General features: G+C 41.9%; 1 protein-coding gene across 1 annotated transcript; it reads right to left on the reverse strand.

Moving 5' to 3' along the window:
- Positions 1 to 10,197: 10,197 nt before the first annotated feature.
- LOC145356156 (immunoglobulin lambda-1 light chain-like) lies at positions 10,198 to 13,733 on the reverse strand. The gene is made up of 3 exons (XM_080208767.1): positions 13,649 to 13,733; positions 13,166 to 13,513; positions 10,198 to 10,520 (listed from the first exon to the last, which is right to left on the reverse strand). The coding sequence occupies exons 1-3, from the start codon at positions 13,695 to 13,697 to the stop codon at positions 10,198 to 10,200; spliced, it is 720 nt and encodes a 239-aa protein (XP_080064893.1). The 5' UTR covers positions 13,698 to 13,733.

Below are 13,733 nucleotides of genomic sequence, written 5' to 3' on the forward strand. Positions count from 1 at the left end.
TTTTCAGACTGTGATCTTTCAACAAACGCTGGCAGTCTACCAGGCCATATCCCATAAAGGTTTAGCGTGACATTTTTCTTGATAAATTGGATTTTTATCAAAGTAGCATACAGAATAAGCATGACAAAACTACTCACTTAGTCCTGCTCCGACACTTCTCCATGTTCCGGGTAGAGGGGAAGGGGCCCACACTTTCCGAAATCCCTCCCCCTATACATACACACCCCTCCCCCTCACTGACCCTTTCAATGGGTCACTCCAGAACTTAGAACGATGCCGTTTTAAGCTGCTGTTTCCCCCAAAGACCGACCTTGACATCAGACACCATTCTGAAAGGAGCAACCCAGCAATTAGAAGATGATGAACGAGGAAAGTGGATATGGTAGGGGGCACTAACATCTGAGAGAATTCGACAAATCAGACAGTGGTTTTTCTTCTTCTTGATGAAGGATAGATGGAATCGAGGGACATGCACATGTCTTTGCTGGAAGCGCAAACACCTGAGCGCACACTATCCCCAACACCTCAAATCTAACGTCAAGTTTAAGTTTATTTTTTAGAGTCACAAGTAGGCTTACATTAACACTGCATTGAAGTTACTTTGAAAATCCCCTAGGCACCACACTCCAGCGCCTTTTCGGTTACACTGAGAGAGTATTTAGCATAGCCAATGCAGCTAACCAGCACGTTTTTCGGACTGTGGAAGGAAACCGGAGCACCCGGAGGAAACCCATGTAGACACGGGGGGGACGTGCAGACTCTGCACAGGAGGTAGTTAAGCTGGGAATCGAACCTGCGTGTCTGGCGCAGTGCTAACCATTGGCGGGTGGATGCAATCCACCTGAGTGAGTGAGCGCTTTCAGTCAGAATCGAGGAGACACTGAGGCCCCGAGGAGGTGGAGGATGCAGCCACTGAGTCCAACAGCATGGAGGTTTGTGACTAGTCGGTTTTTCGATGAAGGATTCGTCTGTACTTTGAGTGCAGCATGGTTCCTTTGAAGGAGCAGGAAATTAAACACGGGTACCTACTAATTCTTCTTTTGCGTCCTTCTTAAAACATGTCACCATTACGTTGTCTCCCGTTTTAGTTTCAAATCCATTACTGCTGCTTGCTAAAGGCTTCTTGTGCCGGAGTTTAATCTCTATTTCATTTCTTGAGACTGCCTAAATTTGAAGAGTATTTCTATATTTTCTGGTGAAAGGTGGTCGACAGCTGCTGCCTTTTGAAAATTTCCAGTAATTTTCGATTTTTATTCTAAAGATTAATTCCGTTTGACCGAATATTCCATAGTTTGCAACAATTATTTTAATTATCATGGATTAGAAAAACATACCTGGGACTCCCCTGTTCAAATATCTCAGGAGGCAGTAAAACAATATTGTAATTAGAATGGCTTCAGTCTTTTAAATCATTTTTTTGTGAGATGTCTGGGACATTATTAGCTTTTCTAGTCCATGTTTATTTATTTGTAAGAGTTTTCAATGGACGTTATTAAATATATTTCTGACAAACAATGCCTATTTCTTCCAGGTATGATTGCTATGGGATGTTCATTTGGTAAAGTGTGGCGACATAGGGTGAGCCCTGATCTCCTTACGTTCTGCAGTGTCGCTATTTCGCCAGCACTCACAGCAAAAGAATTTTCTACCTCTAATGGCTCGTCCTCTGCTTATCAAAATTGATTCTTTTAACAGTGGCAGTGATGTATGGGCTTTAGGCAGGCCTGGGGGACATCCTCAAACCTATCCAAGTTGTCTTTCAGCTTTATTGGACCAAACAGCAAACTGCCTGCTATCAGCACTGGCCTATTTCCCCCGTGAGTTGTAAAATGGTATCAGTGGAGAATAAAGCTTGACACTAATTACCTAATCTCCCACTAATATTCAGCAAGCACACTATGCAACTCATGGAATGTCGAAAAGTTCAGTCCTGGGGCTATTAAACGAATAGATCGAAAGCAAGATATGTTACGTGGGTTTCCTCCGGCTGCTCAAACTTCCTCCCACAGTCCAAAGATGTTGGGGTTAGGTTGATTGGCCGTGTTAAATTGACCATTAATGTAAGGGGGTGAGCAGGATGAATACATGTGGTTACGGTGAGAGGGCATAGGACAAAGCTAAACCAGAATGTAAGTTTTTTGGACGATGGATACAAAGACGCTGTAAAGACATAAGGGCAGGTTAAGAAAGTGAACAACAAAATTTCAGCTGGAATATAACGTGGGCAGTGGTGAGGCTATTCGCCTCGGTAGTTAGAATATGATAGCAAAATAGTTTTAAAATCCACGAATCTTTTGAATATTGATGCTCAGAGAGACTTGAGCGCACGAGTACAAGGGAAACAATGTTATCATGCAGGAACAACAAGCAGTTAGGAAGGCAATTATTCTTGCAACGGGATTGGTGTGAACTGAAACTCCTGCTCCAACTAGAATCATATAATCCCTACCGTGCAGAAGGAGGCCATACGGCCCATCGAGTCTGCAGCGACAACAATCCCCCCTATGCCCTCTCACCGTAACCACATGTATTCATCCTGCAAATCCCGCCCCCTTACATTAATGGTCAACTTAACACGGCCAATCAACCTAACCCCAACATCTTTGGACTGTGGGAGAAAGTTTGAGCAACGGGAGGAAAGCCACGCAGACACGGGGAGAACGTGCAAACTGCACACAGACAGTGCTGTAGAACAGGAGCAACGTATATAAATAGAACACGAACTCCAAAATTTAGCTGGTAACACAAGACACACAAAACATGCAAAAGAAAATATCTAGGCCGCCTGTACCAGTTGGTGGCTGCCATAAAGAGGACGAAGGCTGGCAATGGGAAAGAGGCAAGGGCCGAATTCATTCTGTATCTTTCCTGTATCCATCACCTGATCTTTCTTTGTCCAGCAGAGGATAACTCGGCTGAGAAGCAGCCCAACGGACGTTTCAACCTCTATACGCTCAGCTACTAGTTTATCTGGCTGCGTGGTTTGTTCTCTTGTATTCATTGCAGCCACACTTGACACCAACACTGGTTGTCAGTCTAGCGTCTAGTCTCCCATCCACTGACACTTGCTGCTGCCTCAGCAAAGCAGCCAGTATAATTAAGGACCCCACGCACCCCGGACATTCTCTCTTCCACCTTCTTCCTTCGGGAAAAAGATACAAGAGTCTGAGATCTGGTGTACCAACAGACTCAAGAGCAGCTTCTTCTCTGCAACTGTCAGACCTTTGAATGGACTTTCCTTGCATTAAGTTGATCTTTTTCTACACCCTAGCTATAACTGTAGCACTACATTCTGCACTCTCTCGTTTCCTTTGTCTGTGTAGCGCGCAAGAAACAATACTTCACATTGCATACTAATACAGGCGAGAATAATAAATCAAATCAAATCAAAAGTGACACTGTTATGATTATATTTTTCCTCGATGATGATCATTGGAAGGAACCTAACATCACTGCTACCAAGTATTACTGAGAAATCTTCAACTTATTATCAATCAACAAGACAGCACAACTTTTTTCTCATTTTCCATTTTGTACCAACTTTACTTCCTCAGTATAGAAATATGAGTACCCTCCTGAATTATTTTCCCCACTTCACACTTCTCTATATTGAAATTCATCTGGTGGAGGTCTGCACAATACCAAGCCCCATTCAAAATCTCTCCAGGGTGAATATGTTTTGCTTCTGAGTCCACTGTTTCCTCACCTACTTTAAGTTACAATTTTTGCCATCGTGTCCTTGACTCCCAGCTCAGGTTGCATATAAAAATATTAAACAAAATACATCGTCCCATTCACACGATCACGTTATTTGTGCATGAGTGGTGTTAATCTTTCATTTAATCAGCTGATTGAATGCATATACAACTGTTTAAAATATCTTTAGAAAACTAGCTAAGACAATGAATTAAGATGGCCGGCACAAGTCACCTGGTGTCTGATATTACCAAATGATCAGTTTTACTGACAGCTCCGATAAGGAATACAACCAAGACGTGCCCAGACACCTTCGAATCTACCACCTGCTGATCTCGAGATCTGTTTTAAAATCATGACTGAAACAGTACATTTCTATAATGCTACCTCTTAATCAGATTCAGAAAGACGACCAGGACTAAAGTTAAATGGACAAGCAATCCTTCTGTCTCATCAAGATGCATAATGAGTCTGATGAACCTGACGGCCGGGATTTTACGCATGTGTATTCCGATATCAGCTGAGATCATTATGGCGAGAGAGGTCAGGTGACTCAAATAACAGAATACAGAACATAAGCTGCGACAACAGTTACTGTAGATGAGTGTGCCAGTGGGCCGAAACACTCTGCCACTCCTCTCTTCTCCGCAGTTAAGATCCTCTCTCTGTTACAGTTTAACAACACAGCACAGAGACAGTGACTATACAAGCAGAAAGAAAGAGCGGGTGCAAATTTCATCAACTTTTGGAAAAGACGGATGATAATTTTAAAATAAATTCCTTGTGGGGATATACTTTTATATGGACTTTAATTCCAGGGATCTCAAGACCAACATGCAGAAAATCTGCCAAAGCCACAGATACCAGTAAACTACTCATCTCAGCGAACTTTTGCTTTACTTTTCCTTATAGCATTGAATTTTAATTTGGCTAAGGAAACAGTTGCCGACTGCAAAGCTTAGTAACTCGTCTTTTACAGTGTGGGTGAGTGTATTCCGAAGTTGAGATTTACCTTCTAAAATATGTTTATATCTTGAACTAAACGGGTTTACATAGGACCGCAAGTTAACCATTTTTCTTGCTTTAAACTCATGGAGGCCAGCCAGACTAACTCTTCGGAAACAATACATAACTGATTAGTACAGACAGTTAACTTCATCTTCGTTTAATACGGCCCCAACTACCCACATCTCCCCGCCATATCCTGCCCCTCCCGCCTCCCCGAAAAAGGTCTGTATGGTCAGAGTTGGAGAGGTGTGACCGGGGAGTCATGTGCACCCCTCTTCAAGTGGCTATAAGACTATCCATTCGAACATATTTCCAATCGTTACTGCATTGTTCAATTCCAGCACCAATCTTTCCGCAGGATCTGTATCTAATGCTTAACTGAAATCCAAGTACCAGACTTTCCAACTATCATGGCCCTTTACCAAAGAAACACAACAAGTTAGGTGAATGAATTCTCGGTCATGACTCCAATGTCCTATCTTTGTAGATCTGCTTTCTGTACAGATGCTCGATGATCTTATTTCTAATAAACGTTTCCCAAATTTTCCACCCAGTGGGCGGCAGACTCACCACATGTATTTCCATGAATCACTTTTGCTACCATTAAAACAGTTAATCTGCTTATGTCCAGTATCCAGATGCCGCCCCAGTATTCAGCAATTTCTTGGATATTTCTTCCAGAGCCCCTGCAATTTCCCACTTTAAGATTTTTTGGAAGCAATTGGCTTGGCTGTGGATCGGTGGCCGGTTGGTATTATCGCTAGACTATTAATCCAGAAACTCAGCTAACGTCCTGTTGGCCCATTGAGAACCATGACACGATTGTCGGAAAACTCCATCTGGTTCACTGATGTGCCAGTAGGTAAGGTCCTTGCTTGGTCTGGCCTACGTGTACACAAGAGCCACAGCAATGTGGCTAACTCTCAACTGCCGTCTGATCAAGGGCAACTAGGGATGGACAATAAGTGCTGGCCACGGAGCGACGTCCGTGTCCCACAAATGAATAAAAAATAATGCGCCCCTATTGCTTTTTCACGGATATTTGGCCAACATTTGCTCTCATTTGGGAAGCACGTTATTTACAGAGAATTGAGTGTCAGGGCCCAGGAATAGGAAAGATCGTGTGTTGCGCATAATCAATGAAACTGAATCAATCTGGGTAGAGTTCATGCATTGCTCGAAGTGGAGTCTGTTCCTTATCGGCGCACTGGAAAATTCGAAGCAGTTGGTTCCATGATGTAATTGAAATGAACACATTCCTTTATTTAGAGACCATTCAGGAGTATGAGGCTATCATGGATTTCTTTCCCCTGATTCTTCCACGGAAAAAAAACATGTTTTTGGACGCTTCCTCTCTCACAATTCCGTACCATCCCTCAAACTTATCATTTGCAATCATGGAGCAGTAGTACATACAGAAGGAGGCGGCTCAGCCGATCAAGACTGAATGGCGCTTTGGAAGGGAGATCCGTGAAATCCCACTCAACTCATCTTTCCCCTGACAATTCTCCTCCTGACAATTCTCCTCATTACAATTCCATGGCGCCCTTCACGGTATCAGGATGTCCTGAGGCTCTTCACAGTCAATGGAATAGTTTTGAAGTGTAGTCACTGTTGTGCTATAGGGATCACGGCCGAAAATTTGTGCGCATCAAACTTCCGCAAGCAGAAAGGTCATCAAAGCATAATCATTTCCAGTGATGTTCATTGAACGGAAAATTGTTTTTGAATACTTTCATGGTTGATTTCATGGATTTATTTTCTTTAATGCAATGATATGGACCACGGAGGGGCAAGAAAATATTAGATTCGAGAGGCATCTGTACCGACACAGACTTGATGGGCCGAAGGGTCTGTTCCTGCGCCATATTGTTCTTTCAATAAAAAATCACATCTACATGAGATACAAAAGGGAGACACGGTTTCATGTCTCTTCTGAAGAATGTCATAGTCAATAGAATGGCATGATTAAAGAATGCAATTCTGTCGAAATGCTGTAAATCAGGTCCAGTGGGCAGGAAACAATGTACCAGGTTTAATTTTCTTTGTCCAATGCCTATGGAATTCATCAACCTAATTGCTAAATGGCTGTACCGTCATTAGTAGAACCTAGACAGAGTTCTTCAGCTGGCACAGGAGATAGGGCAGGTTTGCAGGTTTCAGAACCGTGTTTGGTCAAAGGGCGCATTGGCTAACAGGCTGTGCAATTGAATGTGGATATCTGTGATGAAGCCAAAATCAGCAGTCACACGCTCAAGCAAAGGATGGATTGAAAACCTGCATTGTTTCTGCTAAAGTCTTGTTCTGACAGTTTTTAAGCTGGCTTTAGCAAACTTCTTCATCTTGTGATTGATCAACGTGGGCCAAACCGAATAAAAATTAAATTACTTCCTATTCCCTTTGTCGGTAATCAACACCAGAAAACACTTAACAACCTGGACAAAAGGACATAAAAAAGAGGAGCAGAAAGATGACCTTTTGCCCTTCAAATGTATTGCGCCATTCAGCAAGGTCATGAACAGATCACCTACCTCAAGACCACCTTCCTGCGCTATCCCCAAATTCGATAATTGGCTTAATAACCCAAAATAAATTTCCGGTTTGAATAAACACAGTGACTGCGATTCCACAGCACTCTGCGTAGAAAATTGAAATAATATAAATATGTTGCACATTGTGGGGGTGCAAGTCTTGATCCTGTCCAAACACTGCTCTCTAAACGCAGCCAACGCGATAATGACCAATTTGTTCCTGTTTCCTGTTTTCTGTCCATTCACCAATTTAAATTCAGGTTCATACATTGCACCCAATCCCACGTGTCCGAACGCTATCTATGAAACGTGTGTGGTGGTACCTGATCTATAATTTTTCGTAAAAATAGGAATAAACTCGCTGATTTCACCTCATTCTTCTTTCCAGTAACATCCTCAAAAAACGGACTTTCTAAGTGCCCTGTCATAACGCCTTCAATAACGAGGTTCGAGATTTTTGCCTGCCCCTGATTCCAGCTCGTTGTCTTCTGATTCCCCAATTTATTTATTTACCCCTTTCGTAAATATCGGGATTGACTTTGCGAGCTTCCAACCTTCGAGAACTGTTGCAGAATCAGGGGATTCCGGAAGTTTGACTTCAATATCTTCATGCAGTAACCTCGTTTAAACTATATGATGTGGGCCCTCAGTCCTATGGGATTTGTCACGACTTATTCTCATTATTTTCACACATTTACTAGTTCTTGTCTTCTACTGATTTATTTAACTTCTTCGTTCTTGCTGAACCATTAATTTCTGATTATCTTTGGATTGTTTCTCCTTCGCAATTCCTTAAGATTTCACCAGTTTTTGCCGCTAACCTTCGCAAGTTTATATCTATGGATCACTTTTTATCTCTATATGTTTAGACGAAGTTACAAGTTGTATTTAGGACTCATGCCAGTCAAATCTTTGCTCTGACCGCATGAATTTCTTGGTTCTCCTTTGTCGAACTCTGAAAACCCCAAAACTCATATGTTACAACTCTTTTGAATATACAGTATATGGAAATAGGATTACAATAGGCTGGTGCATGATGGTCGGTGCAGTCACGACGGGCCAAAGGGCTTCTTTCTGTGCTGTTAAGTGCTATGACTTTGAATATTTCACATGACTCTATAACAGTGGTGAAATTTGTTTCCGGATAACTTTACATCTTGTTTACTGACATCTTTACTAATCCCTATGGAGTATTAGATTTGGCAAATTTTCTTCATCAGTAAGAGACAGGTAAATACGTATTGCATTTGATCTTAGGTCAGTTCATTTATTCATCAGTTTTATTTGGAGATTCTAACACTGGTCCAAAACTGAAGCTACAATGACCATATTGCTTTGATTGATTTGATTTGCTGCATTTTAATTAATATTATCTGATGCACAAAGGTAATTCATAAAGAGCCTTTCACTGTTACAGCAATCGTATTTCACCAGACTCTGTAACAGCGGTGGCTCTTCTTTCCAGAAAACTTTAATGTGTAAATCAGCACGGAAATAGAGTGAAGCCAGATGCAAGGAGCTTTAAACACTGTAAGGGGTAACAAAAAGGTTTCTGAGATTTGATGAAAGAGTGTGTACCTGGAACCCTTAATGGGGTGTAAGATTTTTGAACCAGTAGACATTAAGGCACTGACAGAACCAGCAGCATTCAGTTAAATAACTGTTAAGATAAGTTTATCGGTTAACAAGAAGCAATTTACACATATGAGATGCAGTCGCTGATTCAAATGAATGATTATGATTATAAAACACATGTGCTGATATTTTGGATGTATTGTTATTGCTTTCAAGGAATACTGTTCATTTTAGTCAAACATCATTTTACCGCAAGGCATCATGATAAAAGTCATTGCCACAAGCCAAATGTCGAGAGAATCTTAGGCCTCGAAAATATGCAAGTTCCATCAGTAAAGTTTTGTATGGAAGGAACATATGGAACACCCAATCACATATCATGAGCAGGTTTATTCATTGTCCGGACGAGGTAGACTGGTGTCCAGATGGGGTGAGGAGTTAGTTGGGTGTACAGTGAACGTTAAGGGAACTCGTGAGAGCGTTCATTTGAACTCTGGACTAAATGTCTTAGGTTACTTAAGCAACCAGGATGCAAACTCAGTCCAGTCGGAATTACCTTCCAGATTTCTCGGACTAATTAAATACCATTATGCTGAGGGGTAGAATGTAGTTGGGTATCTGACGTGTATTACTGTTGATTTGTGCATCTGGAAAATAATTGATTCAAAGTTACTGAAAGGCGCAAATGATTCATAAGTGAAAAAACTAAGATTGATTTGTTTTTGATTGCATATGTTAGATTCATCGGAGAGGTTTTGCTGCGCTAAGTCAGAACTACTTAACTCTTTGACGAACTCCTGGAGACTTTTGCTTTAAATAAAGTTACGTCTTTAATACAGAGATACTGGCTTCGTGAGTCTTGCATGGTCTAAAGCTCGGGCAATACCGGTCATCTCGGTGACGCCATCAACAGGGAGTACGAGCAATAGCTTAGATTCCAGAGATGAAAATAAAAGGTTTTCAATATAACATGTTACGGAAGGCGGAATAATACCGAAAAAGTATTAGATTTGACTGACCTTGAAAATAGCAATAAAGGATACGGTGAGTCGTATTGCATTTGATCTTAATTATTTTATTGAACAGTTTTATCTAAATGTCTGAGAGTAAGTAGACTCTTAAATTGCAATAACCGAATTGTTGCAGTTTAATTATGATTATCGGATACATAAATGTAAATTGATAAACAACGAGGATTCACTGAACACGGCAATGTTCCGACTGAAGACCCTTTTAAAAGAGCAACTGTTAAAACCCGAAGCTCCAGCCGCGGTGGCCATTTTCTTAAATTTCTGAAATACGATCAATTTCTACTCTTTTTGTCACATGAAAGAGATGAACCGAAATGAACAAACATTCGCAGCTGGGCCGACAGCAGTTTCTGAATTTACATACAGCTGGATCTGGAGATGCTTGTTTGAAGCGGGTTTGCTTGAGTCTCGTGTTTAACCACACAGGAGTAAAGCTCGTGTGACTTCCAGTCTAAGGCTGACAGAGTCAGATAACTGCTCACACTGAACGTGTTGTCCGCCTCCTGCTGGACCCGACTGGTCTCAACCCCATTCCGTCTGACGATGCCATCGACAGTCCATTCAATCTCCGCAGCTCCCGGTTTAAAACCGCTCACCAAACACACCAGGGTTGCCGTGTTCTTCGCTGTGATTTGATCCGATGAAGGTGGGAGGAGGGAGACAGATGGTTTCTGCGGACCTGGTTTAAAAATAAAATAGGTTGAGTAGTGTTGGAGGATTGATTTGGTTGACGCATTATGATTTTCCAAAAAAAATCTAAATCCTGTCATTCATTAAATACAATAAATAGATCCCTTTACTTTGTGTGTTCATCCGAGGAACGGTGAAGGAGGGAGATCGATGGGACATTTGGATCTAAAAAGCGAAGTTCACTTTTAATGACTGACTGGGGTTGAACTGGAGTTGACTCTGTTCAATTTTATAGACAACAATTCAATACATGCGCATTATATTTCGCAATGTGTCTCAGAATACCATTAATGACATCTTGGCTCATAATACATTGTTGAAAATAACCCTGTTATTTTCAGCTGCCGTGTTTCCACATTGAGAATCTGCGTTGCCAGTTAAAATAAGAAATAGTATTAGAAAAGCTGAACATAGATTAAATTTGCTCCATTGTGTTCCGATGGGAAGAAATGTTGATCAGTTTTACCTTCATGTTTTTACTGATGAAATTTGATGTTATAATCCTGAGCAGTGTAGTTACAGTTTCTCGGGCAGTTTCTCCCTGCGAGGTTCTCCCCTCTCGGCTCAGACGGTTTCAACTCCACACGGGAAGCTGACCGCGCTATCTGGACAGCAGTCCAGCGACGGGAAAGTGGCTCAGGCCGTAGTTACAGCTTTTGGATTAGAATTAAACCAAGATCCTCGATTGTTGGACCTAACTCACTAAGTGTTACAGTTTTGGAGGAAGTGCCGTCAGGCTATCGTCATTGTGCGAAATCAGATTAACCAGTGATCGGTCTCACTACCGTCTACGGGGAAAAAGTGGCCGCGGAGATCATGTTGCGGATCTCATTAACAAAAATATTACGGCAAACACTCTGATATGTTTCGGATACAAGCCACGAAATAAACGCAACTACTTGTTAGTACGGGCTGTGTCCTTAAATGTGCGTCTTTTGTTTGAGAGGACGATGGAAGTCTTGACTTTGTGCAACAGTGTAACAATGGTGATCTCTGGACAGATAGGTTTACATTGAGGTTGACAGAAGTAGGAGTCGGGGAAATGTAAAATCTTTTGTCGACTCAGCATCCACCGTGTTACACTTTGGGCCGAGTTGCAATCCGCTCTCATACTGCTGGTATGGAGGCGCTATATTGATGCAACTTTCTGAGCGAGATTTAGAGCTAAGAGACAGTCTTATCTTCTTATAGTGGACGAGTTTAACTGCATAATTAGTGGAAGAGGTCAGTGTTAAATATGATGAACAGCATTACTATGGTGGAATTGTTGTACTGGGTCACATTCTGCCTTCTCTGATTACGTGTCTCTGCCTCGAAATAAGCAACAAACTCAGATCAGATTTCAACAGCGGAAGTGATTGGAGATTCCTGTGGGGCGCATGCTCAATACACAGGGCAATCTGGCAATGTGAATATTGGAACTCAATGATAAAATTTAATAATGTCACTGATTACATGTTCACACAATGTTAGTTTTAAAAAGACTGCGCTGTCGTGAAACTTGGTCAGGTTTCATTCATTACAGAGAAAACCAGGCAGTGATTCGCTATTTTACCTACACCCCAGCATACGCTTCAGCGGAGAAGTACACAGGCCTAACTTACAGTGGCCGTGTGCATTCAAAGCTTTGTAATTAAACAAAGTCCGATAGAAAGTGTTTCCTCATGAGCGGCCAATCATCCTGCACTGTCCGTTCAAATCAACACTCCGGATTGAACGTCACTTCAACTCAAATCCGGGATATTCAATGTAGCAATAATTCCGTCTGAAAATGGGCGGCACCATGGCACAGTGGTTTGCATGACTGCTTCACAGCGTCAAGCAACCGGGTTCGATTCCCGCCTAGGGTCACTGCCTGTGAGGAGTTTGCATGTTTTTCCCTGTGTCTACATGGGTTTTCTCCGGGTGCTCCGGTTTCCTTCCACTCGGAAAGGCTTGCTGGTTGCGTGCATTAATCCCATCAGGCGCCGAAGTGTGGCGACTTGGGGAATTTCACAGCAACTTCATTGCAGTGTAAACTTGTGACGAATTAATAAACTTTAAAAGTTAGCGGGAGATCCTAATGCAGAGCGTTGCAGTCTGTTTGATTTATCATCCATTTTTTCCCTTCCTGTTTCTCTTGCTATATTTGATGGGCTATTTATAGGGCTATTTCTACGCGAGGTCCATCAGTTTAAGTAACTGGCGCAAGTGCTCATTATTTACTTGTGTCAACAGGCACTGTGATTTGGTAAGGTCTTTAAGGAACGGGATTTTAAAGCGTTGAGACGTTTATTGGTATTACCGGGGGTCTACATGTTGCCTTTCTCTGCAAGGTCATTTGATGGCACATGAGGATTAAAGCGCTTTGTTCATCCCACTGATCTGATGCTTCAGGAATTTTGCGGCTTGTTGTCATTCTGCCTGAACTAAAACAACTAAATGCAGACTGACAGACAGATCAGAAAACATTATCGAATTGGAAGGTGACAAATATTAACGTTATTTGCACGGTCGCCTTGTACAGATTAAATTGAATTCATGGTTGTGTTGTTAAAAGAACATTTCAAAATATTCAAAATAAAGAATCAGGGAATGTTTTGTTATTAACCAGAAGCGAGTTTTGAACAATGGAACAGAAGGGAATTTACTCACTGCCACCGCCCAGCTTGGTTCCGCTGCCGAAGTAGTACAAGTTGTTTTTCCACATAGCACAGTAATACTCTGCGGTGTCCTCCGATTCAACTTGACCGATACTTAAAGTTCCCGTGTTACCGGATACCGAACCTGAAAATCGGTCTGGAACTCCCGGGGCTCTGTTAGTGCCGCTTCCAGCATAGTGATAAAGCAGGTACCGGGGGGCATTTTCAGATTTCTGCTGGTACCAATATATGTTAGCTCTTCCTAAACTGGCGCCAGACAAGGTACAACTTATTTGGACGGTTCCTCCGAGAGAAGTAGATTTCGAAGGCGGTTGACTAACAGTAATCGCCGCGTTAGAAACTGAAAGAAAAGAAATTCCAAATATTAATGTTAAGCTACTCAAATTAATTACAGAAAAAAGACGACTTTAGAAAAATCACCGAAGTAGTCCTCGGAAACGCGCATTTACATCGACCGGACGTTTTAAATACTCACATGCCAGGCCAAAAATGAACACAATGATCGCATGGACCCAGTCAGTCATTGTGAAAAGTTTGCCGAGGTACCGAGTTCTGCCAGT

Source organism: Carcharhinus amblyrhynchos, chromosome 20 (genome assembly GCF_965287045.1).
Source record: "Carcharhinus amblyrhynchos chromosome 20, sCarAmb.v2.hapA, whole genome shotgun sequence".
Lineage (NCBI taxonomy): Eukaryota > Metazoa > Chordata > Chondrichthyes > Carcharhiniformes > Carcharhinidae > Carcharhinus > Carcharhinus amblyrhynchos.